Source organism: Mastomys coucha, unplaced genomic scaffold (genome assembly GCF_008632895.1).
Source record: "Mastomys coucha isolate ucsf_1 unplaced genomic scaffold, UCSF_Mcou_1 pScaffold22, whole genome shotgun sequence".
Lineage (NCBI taxonomy): Eukaryota > Metazoa > Chordata > Mammalia > Rodentia > Muridae > Mastomys > Mastomys coucha.
Window position 1 is genome coordinate 134,890,948 of NW_022196905.1, and position 14,855 is coordinate 134,905,802.

At 55.1% G+C, this 14,855-nt stretch overlaps 1 protein-coding gene across 3 annotated transcripts in view; it reads right to left on the bottom strand.

Moving 5' to 3' along the window:
- Nucleotides 1-93: 93 nt before the first annotated feature.
- Ttyh3 (tweety family member 3) overlaps nucleotides 94-14,855 on the bottom strand; it is a 29,038-nt gene continuing 14,276 nt past the window's right edge. Inside the window, exons 5-15 of one of the 3 annotated variants that reach the window (XM_031338528.1) lie at nucleotides 14,715-14,810; nucleotides 13,541-13,613; nucleotides 13,222-13,297; nucleotides 12,125-12,180; nucleotides 11,393-11,485; nucleotides 9,611-9,703; nucleotides 9,281-9,417; nucleotides 6,713-6,886; nucleotides 6,027-6,102; nucleotides 4,543-4,643; nucleotides 94-2,995 (exon numbers count right to left, since the gene is read on the bottom strand). In XM_031338528.1, coding sequence (XP_031194388.1) covers nucleotides 4,563-4,643; nucleotides 6,027-6,102; nucleotides 6,713-6,886; nucleotides 9,281-9,417; nucleotides 9,611-9,703; nucleotides 11,393-11,485; nucleotides 12,125-12,180; nucleotides 13,222-13,297; nucleotides 13,541-13,613; nucleotides 14,715-14,810 — 955 coding nt within the window. In that variant the 3' untranslated portion in view covers nucleotides 94-2,995; nucleotides 4,543-4,562. The remainder of the gene's footprint in view (nucleotides 2,996-4,542; nucleotides 4,644-6,026; nucleotides 6,103-6,712; nucleotides 6,887-9,280; nucleotides 9,418-9,610; nucleotides 9,704-11,392; nucleotides 11,486-12,124; nucleotides 12,181-13,221; nucleotides 13,298-13,540; nucleotides 13,614-14,714; nucleotides 14,811-14,855) is intronic. The other 2 variants (XM_031338529.1, XM_031338530.1) reach the window with 2 other exon arrangements.

Below are 14,855 nucleotides of genomic sequence, written 5' to 3' on the forward strand. Positions count from 1 at the left end.
GAGAAGGGAGGAAGAGGGGGAGAGGGAGGGAAAGGAAAGGGGGAGGAGGAGGAGAGGGAGAGAGAGAGGGAGATCTCGAGTGAGGGCTAGAGCTGTTTTTTAAAATTGTTTATTTTAAAACATGAAACCCAAGCTGAATAGACCACGGAAATTACATGGACAAGAACTTTAGTTATTTGCCAAGAAAAATAAAGTTCCCCAAAGAAATAAAAATCAAACCCCAAACCCAGTTTAAAAAAATGAAAGCACAGCAACAGTAACACACAGCCATGGCCCTACGGAGGCTGGAGGGGAACTTGGGGCTGGCTCGATCCAGATGACATTGTCCACTGGGAGCGGATGCAGGCCGAGGGACAGGAACCGGGAGGCAAATCTTACAAAATTATAGAGGAAGAAGGGCGTGGCACACCACCGTTGTGATTAATAACAAAGAAAGAGACCCTGGTCACCTGTGGCCCAGGAGCTAACCACCTTCTGGGCAGGCAGAGCTGGGACCTGGTAGGGCAGGCTGGAATTGGTCAGGAATTGCATAGTGATAGAGGGTGGGAGGGTGGGAACTGGGAGAGGGGCTTGAAGGATGCTCCAGGCCAGGATCTTTTGCTACTTATATAAACCAGAGTATGTTTGGTTGGGGGTGGGGGCCTCCAGTCCTATCAGTTTTCTCAGCCAGATCTCTCCTCCTGGCTCGGCTAGGGATCTGGCTCTGGTTTGGTGGCTCAGCCCTCCTTGTTACCCACCAGAGCTGTAGGGTCGGATGCTGTAGGGTCGGACTGCTCACCCCCTGGGGATGTGTGGGGGGGAACTACTGGGATTGAGTAGGTAAGTGGCACCCCAGAAATCAGGAAACAAAATGAAGCAAACCACAGTGGTAGGAGCCATCTCCTCCGCAGGGATCAGGGCGAGAACCCCCTTTTCATTGCCCCTTGCTTCCTTTCTTCAGCCTCGGTGAGTGAAACGTCACAGATGGGGGCACGCACGCACACGATGGTCAGGACTCCCAAGACAGCACAAGTTCACAGCCACGTCTGGGCAGTGCCCGCCTCTCATGCTATATACATTCACCTTGTGGCCAGCTCATGGCCGGGGGCAGCATTTGTGCTTCTGAGAGGCCCCAGGGCACACCCAGGCACCCAGGCGGGGGTGCCCCAAACCTCCCTCCAGACCTTAGGCCAGGAACATACCCATAGCGGGCAAGCTGGCTGCAGCTGGGCCTCTCTGGCCCTGGAGGTTCCTGGCACCAGGCCAGTTGGAGCCAAGGGTAGGATCCCCTGCCCTGAGGTTCTGTCATGCTCAGGAGCTACAGATGCCCAGACTGGGACCCCTAGGCCCTCTGAGTCCTCTGCCCACTCCTTTTGGTCCCAGACACCAGCACAAAGAAAGGGGTTGTTTGGGAAGGAAAGTAACGTAGAGCCTCTCCCCTCTGGGGGGAGCTGAACCTCAGGGTGGGGGATTCATAGCTGCCAGGTTGCTCCAGGAGGGCCACAGGTCTGTAAACCAACTACCCCAGGGTGCCAGCCTTGCCCTTCCCACCACATGCTGCTCCACTGGTCCCTAGCTGCCTGTCCCACAGACCAGAGCTCACACTGGCTGGCTGGGCCAGGGTAGAGGCTCCATGTCCTGATTTGGAAGCTAATTCAGCCAGAAGCACAGCAAACATCACACACTAAAGCCAAAAGCACCTTAGGCAAGCGGTGTTCTGGGTGGGGAGGACTGAGGCCACACAGACTTCAGTCCCCAGTCCCCAGGACATGCTCCTCCTGGGGCAGCACCTGCCTGGGGAGGGGTCTCTAGGCCCTTTGAGTAGCCTGTGGGTCTGGCCCCTCCCTGGCAGCACCCCACAAAGAAATGACCACTCTAGCCCTGGCTCCAGGCTAGACTTAGGGTCGCGCTTGCTGGCTCAGGGTCAGCCAGGAGTGCCCATGGCAGCTGAGAGTGAGGTTAGTGGTTAGTCCCAGCGGGGGCTTTCTGAGGCTGAGGGCACATTCACAGCCATCACAGGTCTAGCCCCCAAGGTTGGGCTCCAGAGGGCACTGCCGCTTGTCCTGGGTGAGAATGGAACCGAGAGGAAAGTGGGCAGTGTCCTGCGTCGCCTATGTCCCAGACCGTCCTGGAGATGACAAATGTGGTCAGTGCAAAAACAAAGGGGACGAAGAAGCTGCCACTCTTCAGGAATGAATGGGAAAGAGGGTTTGGCACCAAGAAGGTGGCCAGCACTGAGAGGCCAGGGAGCAACCTGGGCTCTGCATGGCACCACCTGCTGTCTGGGGAGGGCTGGCTGGGCACTGAGGGAGAGTCGTGTGGGGAGGAGGTGTAGGAAGAGCCCCACCCTAGAGGCAGCTCAGAGCCAACAGAAGAGCCAAGTAAGCCAGGTGGGTAAGGGAGGGCAGGCGCCGGATGCTGCGAAGACGAGAGTGTGTGAAGGGGCCGTTCAGTGGTGAGCCGGTGGGCACCAGGCAGAGTCCACCGCCTGTGAACGGAGAAGTGGTCCTCAGGAGTGTCAGCGGCTAGGGCAGTACCAGGAAAGGCTTGGTGCAGCTGGAGGGAGGGGGGCGCCCACAGTGCAAGGGGCAGCATGAAGGGTCACCTGTGGAAGGAATGCAGGTAGAAGTACCTGGCTCAGAGCAGGGCTCAGAGAGCCCAAGAGGACAGAAGGGCAGGGGAGACGGAGGCAGGCAGGGTCAGGTTGCTGGTGGCAGCATCTGTCCGGGTGAGCGCCCCTGGAGGCCTCACTTCTCAGGCTGGCCTGGAGCTCATGCTGGGCACCTCCATGCCTCCTGCGGGTATAGCGGGGAGCCTTCGTGTGTGCCTAGGGCTGGCCTGGTGTGGCTTGCGGAGGGTCCGGCAGGGCAGAAGCAGCAGTGCTGGCATAGGAAGGGTGGGGCATTGGCACGTGGGGGCAGATGGCTGGCTGGTGCGCGGTCTAGTGCCCGCTGCCGCTGGAGTCAGGGCGAGGCTGGCTCGTGGCGAGGTATTTGGCTCTCATGCTGGAGGTGTACTAGAGGAGAGAGGGAAGGAGGGACCAGGGTCAGGTGGGTTCCTAGGAAGGGCTGAGCAGCCAGCAGCCTCTTTGATGTGGTCCTTGGTAGGGTGAGCCATAGCTGACCCTTTCGGGGGGCAGAGACAGCAGTGGAGAGCATGGTTGGCAGAATACTAAGGTAAAAGGCCACTGGCCTAGGGCTGGACCAAGGACGGAGTACAGGTTAGGGAAGTGATAATACCTAGAGTACAAAGGTCAGCCTCTGTAGCCGAGGCTGGATCATAGAGGCAAGCTCCCTTCCCAGTGAAGAACATCCAGTCCCCTTCTGCCACTAAGCCACTTTCAGAGTTCCAGTCAGATCTTTGCCACCTCCAGTAATTCAGCTCAAAGGCTCTGAATGCATCACACATGCCGAGAACAGGAAGGCCACAGCAACCCCACCTCTATACCTCTGCCTCAGAGTTGTGCCCTGGGTGAAGGCAAGGGCTCCCAGGGCAGGCCCCCAGGAAGCTAGGCCACAGACCACAGCTGCTGAGTCCACTGGGGTGAGGAGGCTTAAGCCTCCTCCCCAGCCATTCAGCTCCATCACCCTGAGGAGATGGTGGCCTTTCAGGCTAGAGTGACTTTGCCCCACCCCTTGGATGGGAAAACTAACTAAAAGATGTTTGTCTCGGGACAGAGGTGACTGCCTGATTCTACAGATGGCCTATACATCTTGGCCACCTTAACCATACCACAGGTGTGAAGGTTTGGGTAGTGTGTGTGTGTGTGTGTGTCTGTCTGTCTGTCTGTCTGTCTGTCTGTCTGTCTGTGTCTATTTACAGAGGAATACGCCTCCAAGCATGTGCCAAGGCCAGGCAGTGTGCAACGAGTTTGCATGGCTGTGGCAGGGACAAAGGTCACCAGCACTCAGAAGACCAGGCAGGTTGACCCCACCCACCCCACCTCAGGGAGCAGAGGCTGGCTCCACAGTTCCCAGAGGAGACAGACAATGCTCCTGGGGTCCTGAGTGCTTTCCTGAGACATTCTAGGTTAAGGTTGCAAGTAGCCTATGAGGCGGCCATGGTGCAGGGATGGGAGGAGCAGGGGCCTAGAGCCATGTCATTCCATAGACATGCAGATGTAATAGGGAGGAATAGGGTGTTGGAATGGGACAACTGGTGGGATGGGACAGGAGGTGGTAGCCCAGAGAGGCCTGGAGGAACCCAAGCAGGTACGGGGACGGGGGCGGGGGGCGGGCAGATGTTCACACCCATATGAGCACGCCTGTGTGTACCCTGTGCATGGGTCAACATGCAGGACCACATACCCAGGGACCCAGCTCTGCATCCAAAGTCAGATGCCCACAGGGGCCTGGATGGAAGTGACAAGATGGGTTGGGCCACCTGCAACTGACAACAGTCAGGCCTGGAACGGGGGTACCCTGTGACATCAGTGGGCTCAGGACCACTCCAGAGGCCTCCAGACCCCCAAAGAGTGGGTGGAGGACGGTGGTGAGCAGAGGGTGCAAGGCATGGAGGTACAGGCGGACAGCCGTGCGGGATGGGGGCTGGGCGGGTCAGTACCTGTCACTCTGACGGTACAGCTACCACAGTGTTCGGGCGCTGTCCATGGGTTTAAATTGCCAGCCTGCATGGCTGCCAGAGTCCAGAGCAGCCAGGTAGCGCTAGGAGGGCCCAGGGTGGGAGGGACGCAGGAGAGAGAGAGAGAGAGAGGGGTGTCCTCAACGCCAGGCGGGGCCGGCCCCAAGTGGACCATGAAACCAGAGGGCCAAGGGTGAGGGCAGTCGAATGTGACACAGAGGCCTGACAGTCCCTGGTCCAGGTCCTGGGCATCCCAGCCCCGCCCTGTGCTAGGGGACAGTGGGCGATGTGACTGACACACGATGGGTGTTCCTAAAGCAAGGCGGCCTTTAGCCTCAGGCCCGGTCCTCACAGCCCAGCCCTCAGGGAAGCCAACAACACCTTCTCTTTGGCACCAAATCCACCCTGATCCTTCTGTCTACATCTCACTCTGGGGGCTTGAAAAGGACATCAGGCCTGGGCTACAATGGCCTGGGCTGAGGCGTGGGTAAATGTTTAGGGAGAGAAAGGAAGGAAAGAAGGCAGAGAAAAAGTTAAGAAGGGAGGAAGGAGGGAAGGAAGGAGAAAATGCAGGAGGGAGGAGAAAATGGAAGGAAGGGACAAAGGAGAACAGAGACAGGAAGGAGGGTGGGAGGAGGAGGGAGAGGGAGAAGAAAGGAGGAGGAGGGTGAGAGGAAGAGGGAGAAGGAGGGTGAGAGGAGGAAGAGGGGGGAGGAGTATGAGAGGAGGAGGGAGAGGGAAAAGAAAGGAGGAGGAGCATGAGAGGAGGAGGGAGAGGGAAAAGAAAGGAGGAGGAGGGTGAGAGGAAGAGGGAGAAGGAGGATTAGAGGAGGAAGAGGGGGGAGGAGCATGAGAGGAGGAGGGAGAGGGAAAAGAAAGGAGGAGGAGGGTGAGAGGAAGAGGGAGGAGGAGGATTAGAGGAGGAAGAGGGGGAGGAGCATGAGAGGAGGAGGGAGAGGGAGAAGAAAGGAGGAGGAGGGTGAGAGGAAGAGGGAGGAGGAGGGTGAGAAGAGGAAGAGGGAGGAGGAACATGAGAAGAGGGTGAGAGGAAGAGGAGGGAAGAAGAGGAGGATGGGAAGAGGAGAAGGGAGGAGGAGGGAGAAGGAAGAGGGAGGGAGAAAGGGAGGAGGCAAGGCTGGCTTTAATGGTGAAGCTGCCAAGCCAAGGCAAAGTCCAGGGGAAAGGTGGGAAGAGAGTGCTGGGGCCCTGCTGGCTGCCTGCTCATCTCAAGAAAGAACCAAGGGCTGATCTGCTGGGTAGCAGGACTCAGAGGCTGTCCACACTGATCCCCAGGCTCCTCAAGGCTGGCAAAGCTGGCAAGACCCACCCAGCCCCACTTATTTAGGCCCACAGCTCTCAAAAGCCCAAGCAGCCTGTGAGAGCCATACCAGGGTACTGTGGCGGCAGGTAGGCAGAGCCCTCAAGCCCAAGAGTCTCCCCATCCACCCTCCTGCCCTGAGACTTACTGAGGGCGGTGGGGACTCGCGCCCAATGAGGGGGGTGTTCTCACAGCGGGGATTCTGGAAATTGGCATTCTGGCTCCTGAGTGGAAGCGGAGAGAGAGCACGTGAGCAGTCAGGGCCACGTGGTCCTTACTCTGGAGGGAAGGGCCCATCCTTTCTGGTGTAGTTTGGAGGTATTTGTTATTAGTTTGGTTTGGTTTAGATAGCATCTCATGTAGCCCAGGCTGGTCTTGAGCTTGCTATGTTGCCAAGGATGATCTTAACCTCCTGATCCTCCTGCCTCTACCTACTGAGTGATAGGATCACAGGTGTGGATAACGTCGAGCCAGACTGGTCCCATGCCTGGCCAGGTCTGCCTAACTGTACAGTACCCAGCTCAGAATAGTCCTCAGTGCATGCCGGCCTCCCTGGCACAGTCAGAGCCTACCTCCCACCAGGTTACCAGCCTACCACAAAGGCACACAACACGCCCTCCACCTGGCCATGTGCCCTCCCCATGGCTTTTGACTGGGTCCACCTGAAGCCCTGGCTGCCCAGCCTTGATGAAAGCCCCTCACCCCCTGCCCCGCATCCCTCAGCACCTCCATGTAGCTATACAGGCCCCACACCTGCCTCCCCATCCCCTAAACCTGATAGTTTGCAGGCTCCCCAGCCGAGTCTGTGCAAGGTCCCCGACCTCCACAACTCACATGTACTCCGTGACGGGGGCATTGCTGACAGTGTGGGCAGCGGCTGGGATGCTGGCTTCACTGCCGTAGCTGCTCCCGCAGCTGTACAAACTGGGCATGTGCACTCGGTAAAGGCTGTCATGTGCCTGCCGTGGCCCTGGGGCAGTCTCCTCTTCCCCATCCTCATCTGGGCCCCTGCAGGGAGGGACAGCAGCACAGATTCAGTGTCCTTAGTCTGGGGCACGGACATGTGGCAGGATTATGGGCTGGTCATCTCTGTCCTCGGAAATGGCAGCCAGCGCTGTACCTTCGCTCGGGCTAGGATGTTCTCTTTTGGTTTTGCAAGGCTTGTCCTCAACCAAGGTCCTTGGGTGGCCTGAGGTGACCTGCTTTGCTCCCCTCTGGCTTTCCACCCTCTACTCGCTGTTAGTGGCTGTGGGCCAGACTTATGTTGTTCTGGATCACCCCTGTGCTTTGCTGTTCTACATGGCATACAAGGCTGGGTCACTGGATGGGAAGCACTCAGAGGTGGGACAGACGAGCTGCTGGTGTGATCACAACTGAGCCCAGGCAGGACCCTCACACAGCTCTCACCTGGTCCCCAATATGTAGTCCTTTAAAAAGAGAGTAACTTTTTACTTTTAATTCTATGCACTTGTGTGGAGAGGGAGACTGCGCACATGAGTGCAGGTGCTCATGGTGACCAGTAGAGGGAGCTGGCTCCCCTGGAGCCAGAGTTCAAGCAATTGTTAGCTGACCAGCATGGTTGCTTGGAACTAAACAACCTGCAAGGGTCTTCTGCAAGAGGCAGTGTGTACTCTTCACCCTGAGCTATCACTCCAGCTTCATACCATGTGAACTCTTATAGGTTGCTTGTTCAGCCACATAGTGAGCAAGGGTAGAGTCAGGACCTGAACACAAACATGGAATTCTGAGCCTCTCAGCCAATCTCCTACAGGCTCCATATACCTCACCATTGCCTTCATCGTCATCACTACCACCCACCACTGTCACATGACTGCCACCATCACTCCTGCTAGAATCACTAACTCCCACCATCCCCAGCATCATTACCACCGGCAGCATCATGACATGTACCATCACCACCACCATCACCTCCGTCGTCCCCCGAATCACCATGACCATCACTATCACAGCTACCCCCATCCTCACTGTCAATCACCGTGACATCTTCCACAGCCCCCAGATCACCGTGACATCTTCCACAGCCCCCAGCATCTCCATCATAACCATTATCACCACCAGAATCACTACTCAACATCCCTGTCATTGCTATGACCACCACCTTCTTCATCATCCTCCCCACCACCATCATCAGGCTGTTACCAACGCTGCCACCATGGCCATACTATAATCACCAGCATGTCCCCTCCACCTTTATTGGAGTCATTACTGCCATTACTGCCCTGATAAAATACCCTTATTTCATGAGCAACAGTGGCGCTGTCATCACGACTTCTGCATTCATCTCCAGCCCCGCCTCAAACATCATCCTCATAATCGCCACCACAGACCGTCCATCCCCCTCCTCATCACCATCACCACCCTCTGTTTTTGTCCTTCTGTTTGGGTTCTGTTTGTTTGTTGTTTGTTTGGTGTTTAGAAACAGGGTTTCTCTGGCTGTCTTGCAGACCAAGGTGGCCTCGAAGTCAGAGATCCACCTATCTCTGGACAAAGGCATGTGCCACCATCACCCAGCTGTTTTTCTGTTTATTTGTTTTGAGGTAAATTCTCTCTTTATAGTCCTGGTTGTCCTAGAACTAACTCTCTATACAGTTCAGGCTGGCCTTGAACTCACAGAGACCCACTTGCCTCTGCCTCCTGAGTGCTGGGATTAAAGTTGTGTGTTACCACATCCGGCCATCACAACCCTCCTCATCATCACTAATTCTATCACCATCAAAGGGAAAGGCACAGAAGAACAGCACAGGCACTAGGGACAAGCCTGAAGTGACATACCTGTCATCTGAGTAGGGCCACAAACAGCACCCATGGCCCCAGTGACAGCACAGACACAGGGGACAAACCTGACCTGTCATACCTGTCATTTGAGCAGGGCCACAAACAGCACCCATGGCCCCAGTGCAGGGAGGAGCAAGGTCTGGGAGATGTGTCAAGGAAGGAAGCCTGATTCTCCAGGTCTCCTCAACCTAGTCCTACACTGAGGAAAATGAGGCGGGGGCCATGAGGACTCCTGACTTCAAAGATAAAGACACAGGGGCCCCATCTGAGTCCCTAGCAGGATATGGCCACCAGAACTTCCTATTGCTGAAGCCAAGTCCTTGCCACCCACAGCTGTGCACATCTGTCCCTGAGACATGCTCTTTTGCAGTCTTCAGGGTGTAGGGCATAGAGCTAACACAAGGGGGCAGGAGAGGCTGGCTCTACCCTTGCCTGCAATGGATGGACACCTGCATCATTAATACCATCACCACAGGCTCACCTAACAGCAGGCAGCTGCCAATGTGCCTCAGAGGCTTGGAAAGTATCCAGAGGTGAGGAAGTGCACGCCTCTCACCTCCAGAGTGTGCAGAAGGTCCAAGCCCTGGACCCCAGTGATAGCCTTACCTCTTCTGTTGCCAGGTGTGTGGGATGCTGCAGACGATGGAGCTGAACATGAGGGCTGTGACAAAGGAAAACAGGGCCAGGTAGATGAGGCCCTCCACACCATCGTAGCAGAAGCCCGTCAGTGCCTGCACGTAATCCTGAGCAGGAGGAATGGGACACAAAACCAGGGAAAGGGAGAGAATTGAGGAGAGGCGGTGAGATCTACTTGCTAGGCCATACTGGATGTCACTTACATGAGGCAGGGTAGGAGACCCACCAGAATCCCAAAGACCACCCCTCTCTTTCTGGTGGCTCCCCTCCTCAGCACTCCCAGCTGCCCAGAGGCCTTACCAGGTGCAAGCTGCGGCAGTCCACCAGGGCGGTGAGATGCTGGAGATTCACTTCCGTGCCATTTAGCACCTCCTGGACTCGGAGCAAGGGATCCTGGGGTGGAGAGTTCACACATCACTTGGCGTTAGCATAATGACTGAGAAGACCCCAAGGAGACATCCTCCCCCACTCCTTCCATCTCAGAACTAGGAAACTGCCTCCTGAACCCTGTACGGCTCCACAGGGGTTTTCAGAAGTGGCAAGTCTGGGCTCCATGCCTTGGAAACAGAGGGACCAGGAAACCTACAGATACCTGTCTAATGTGGTCACTGCTAAGAAGATAGATTTAATTAATTTTATCAAGAGTCTTGCTATACTATAAGTGGTTTCAAACTCCTGCCTCAGCCTCTTCAGTGCTGGGGTTAGAGGTGTGTACTACCATACCTGGCTAGATTTCTCTCACTATGTGTCACTGACTGAGCCGTTCTACTCTTAAACATCTTATTTTAGAAGGCAGAAGAAATGGCTCAACAGTTAAGAGCATTGGCTGCCCTTCTAGAGGACGTAGACTGAATTTCCAGACCCTACACGGTAACCTATAACTGTCTATGACTCTAGTTCTAGGGGGTCTGATATCTTCTGGCCTGTATAAGAACCAAGTACACACATGGTACACGGACACACACACACACACACACACACATACATACAAACACGCAGGCAAAACATCCATGCACATAAAATTAAAAATAAATTTTACAAAAGCCATATTTTAGGCTGGTTGTGGTAGACAAGCCTGCAACCCCAGCACTCCAGAACCACAGGCAGGAGGATTACTGCATAGCAAGTCTTTTCTTTCTGTTTTTGTTGTTGTTGTTGTTCTCCAAAGATAAGGTCTCACTATGTAGCCCTGGTTATCCTCGGGCTCACAAAGGTCCACCTGATCCAGCCTCTTGAGTGCTGGCACTGAAGGAACTTGCCACCTCACCTGGCTGCAGAACATTATTAAATAGTCACCTATGATCTGGAAGTTTGTGCTAGGGAAACAGAAAGGCCCTGGTGTGATGGACTGAGTTGTGTCCACAAACCATGGGCTAAAGGCCCAACTCAAAACCTTGCAGAGTCACAGTTCAGAGGGAAATCTTTTCTCTTTGCAGGGCTGGGATGGAATCCAGGGCCTGACATATGCCTGACAAGCACTTTACCACCAAGCTACTGAGACATAGGGTCTCACTGGAGCCCAGGCTAGACTCTCTCTCTATGCAGCTGAGACTGACCTAGAAGGCCAGATCCTTCCCTAGTGTTCACTGAGAGTCAGGTGTGTGTCACAATACTCAGCCAGGCCTTGTTTTTCTGAGATGGGGTTTGGCCATGTGGCCCAGGTCAGCCTAGAATTCAAGATCTTGCCTCAGCCTCCTGAGTCCTATGATGACAGCTATGTCACTATGCCAAGATTGCATTACATTTTGGTATAAAGAACAAAAACATTTAATTACATCTTATGTGGTGTATGTGTGTATATGGTATGTGTATAAGCATGCCACAGTAAGCACATGAAGGTCAGAGGACAACGTGTAGGAATCACTTCTTTCTGTCCACTATGTTGGTCTCTGGGATTGAACTCAGGTTGTCAGGCTTGGTGGTAGAGACCCCTTCTACTCTGAGCCACCTCACCAGCCTCTCACATATTTTATAAATCTGTGGAAAATGTCCAGGGAAAAGGAGGGAGGGTGAAAAGAAGGGGAACAAGCAAGACCTTGGGTTCCCAGCAGTCAGGGCCACCCTTGCCCACAGCCCCCTCACCTTAGTGGCTGGGTGCTCCCGGGGGACGCTCCTCAGCAGCTCCGCAACGACATCTTGCATTTCCACCAGAGCCTTGTGGCTGCCCGACAGCTTCTGCTCCACAGAGAAGTGTGGAATCCAGTGGCTGCCAGCTGCTCCTCCTACTCCAGCCCTCCCAACATGGGTAGCCCTCAAGGCCCCAAATGGGCCAGTTATGCCTGACTCCACCCTGCAGGCTACAGGGTACCCCTTCTCCGTGAAGGTACCCACACAGGGGACAAGATACATACCCCTAAAATGGTAACAAATGCCTGCACTCACTTCAGAGAGCAAAACAAAGCATTCTCAATGGGAAATTCAGGATGCAAGGGTACCCTTACCCCACTAGCATAACAGGGGGTACAGGATATGGCTAGCCTGGACTGCCAAACTCTTCAAATGCCATCACTGAAACCCCTGAACAGGTGGCAGTCTACAGGTGTCCCCCGGGGCTCCTCCCATACCCGCTTCACATTCTTCAGTCAGCTAGCCGCTGTCCTGCAGGGCTGCTGAGGGAACCCCCAGAGAATGAAAGACACCCCAAGGATCCCCCATCACATAGGTCATCCCAAGGATGGGGCAAACAGGATTAGCATCCCCAAGCTGGGTTTGCATGGAGCCTAAGGGGCTAGCACCTTCAGATATTTGGGCTTGGAGGCTGGGATCACAGCTCTTTCAGCCTCTCCCCACACTCAGGACCAGCCTGGCTCTCACCTGCTGGAAGGGGTTGGTGGCACGGGGCGAGCAAGCCAAGTAGTATTGCAAAATGTCTGTGAAGAGAGGGAGGGGGCTGAACGCAGGTTCTGTCTGTGTCTGCATGCAACTACGTGAATTCCCGTTGTCCTCAAAAGTGCCTGCTTGTGTCTGGGTGTCTACATGTGCCAATGCTTGCAAATGGTAAGTGTCTGCATGCATGTGCTCCCACATACTTGTATGTGCATGCATTCACACACAGGCATGTGTGTTTGCATGTGCACGATGCTGAGCCAAGACCCTGTCTTCAGAACGGGGCCCCTGAAGTATGCAGGACACTGGAAAGGCAGGGTCTTCCTGCTCTGAAGCACTGGGTGGAATGGGGTCCCACACTCAGCCTTGGGTTCTGCATCCCCTTAGGTTTCTAGGGATGCAGGGGCTGCAGGACCAGGCCCACGGCTCGTCACTTTATCCCTGCAGCCAGGATGTCAGAAGTCCTGTTGGTCCCACCTCAAGGGAACGTTCCTGCCCACTTCCACCTGCTCAAGCCTCCACTGTCTGGGACCTGTGGTTCTCCAACAGCTTCTTCCTTCTTTTGCCTTTCATGTCAGCCAGTAGCCTCGGGAAGTTTTTGTTTATTTTATACTTTTGTGTTTTTTGAGACAGTCTCACTGAGGTTGAACCTGGAACTCAAGATCCTACTGCTATCGCCTCCTGGATACTGGGATACCGGTGTGTGCTGTGTCCAACCTCAGGATGCTTTTTACAAGGATACCGCATCATGTTTTGGGCCTATCCTTTTCTTCCCCACCACAAGTAAGCCCATACTCTCAACTGTGGCTCAGCCTTCCGGCTTCCCACCCTCTCTGTTCCCAGTTAGGTTCTTCACAAACACAGCTGGGGCTTCTGTCTCAGACATCCAGTAGAGACGCAGCCTGCTGTTTAGCAAGTGTGTCTTGCCCCTGGCTGCCTACTTGGAAGCAGCCGGGGACACTGGCTTCCTGGCCTGCACCATGCCTCCCTGAGGTCAAAGGCCTGTGAGGGCAAGAGTTCCTCAGCCTTTTCCACCTTGCTGTCTGTCCTAGGTCATTTCAGTCGCACGCATAGCCCCCACTCACCCCCACTCAGTACTGAGTGCTCTTCCACCATCTTGGTCACAAAGGTGTCAGGGTCTACGCAGAAGTCACTGGAGCCCTGAGGTGGGTAAGGCAAGAAAAGGCTAGTGACCAAGCTGGACCTCAGAGGGAAGCCAGGTCCACCCAGAGTTCTCAGGGAAATTCCACTCTCCAGGGCACGACTTTTGTTCAGGGGACAGAGTGCAATGTAGGAGACATGGATTTGTGTGACCCAGGGCAAGATGAGAGCTTACGGGAGTATGGCTTCCTCCTCCCCACCAAAGCCCATCAGACGACAATCCCTGGGCCCCCTGCCACTCACCACAGACACGGCCAGCTCCAAGCCCAGCGCACCCCAGCTGATGACCAGGGCCAAGACACCCAGCAAGCAGACCCTTGGGGCAAAGAAGGCCTGTCAGACTGGGAATAGGGGACATGCCACATACACAGCTGCAGTACAGAGTGCCAGGCCCCCAGAACCCAGGCCTGGGGGGGGCGGTTGTGGATCTGAAACATGCACGACAGTAAGTCTTCCTATGGCCTGGTCTCAGAGCTACTCAAGGTCCAGAACCTAGACAAATGCTCCTCCTGGCTGAGATGGAACTCAGCCCATAGCTGGGGACAAGTGAGCAGCCAGGGCTTGGCTAGAAGACCCAGGACACCCTAGGTACATCCTGTTTATAAGAAACCATGGTCATAGCAAGCCCTATAACTATGCCAACAGCAGCCATTCCTTTGCATGGCTGGTTCCTCCCTCCCTCCCTTCCTCAGGCCTGCTCCAGACACATGGGCCTCTGTGCTCTTCTACACACCCTCAACTGCAGGCCCGTACGCTCACACGGACTTCCTTCCCTAGTGTCAAAGCACCCTTTACTCTTGTGGGCCTCTGTCCCTTCTCCTGGACAAGAGGTGGGTGCAAGGCACATTGTCTCTGAGTTTGCTTTCTGCCTCAGGAGGATGAGCCTGACCCTCTGCTATCACTGTGAGGCAGGCAGGTGCCACTGGCAGGGGCTGGAGGGTTCTCAGGGCTCAGCAGTATCAGATCCATACAGTGACTAAGAGGGGACTGCTCAGGTCCAACAGTCACCTTGCAGCCTTCCCATGGGTAAGCTGTCACCTTTCTTTCAGAGGAGATAGATGGGTTTGGTGCCAAGGTGGCTGACATGGTAAATAGCAGAGCTGGACTGGAACCCAGCCAGGATGCCTGGTGTCTCCTCCACTATTTTGAGACCTGGCCAGATGGGCTTCTAAGTACCCTCTGTGCAGGCTCTAAGGGAGGTGCACTTCTAATGACCAATAAACAGGAAAGTGGCTCATGATACTGGTCACAGCAGTGTGGCATTTCAGGGAGAGGAAGGCTGCTCTTAGGGAGATGCTCATGGCCAGAGCCTCCCGAGTCTCACCATCGGAGAAGAGGCAGGGCTATGTTACCTCATCCCATCACCCCATTCCTCTATCCCGGGACCCACAGGAGCCCACCTTCCCCTCTGACTCACCCAACCAAGATACCCTTGGAGCTTCGGATAAGGCCCACCAGCACCAGGAGGCAGATGATGACATCAAGCAACAGCAGGCCCAGGTACCCCAGCCACCTGTGGACACACACAGGTATAAGCCAGGCATGGTTATAGGTAAAT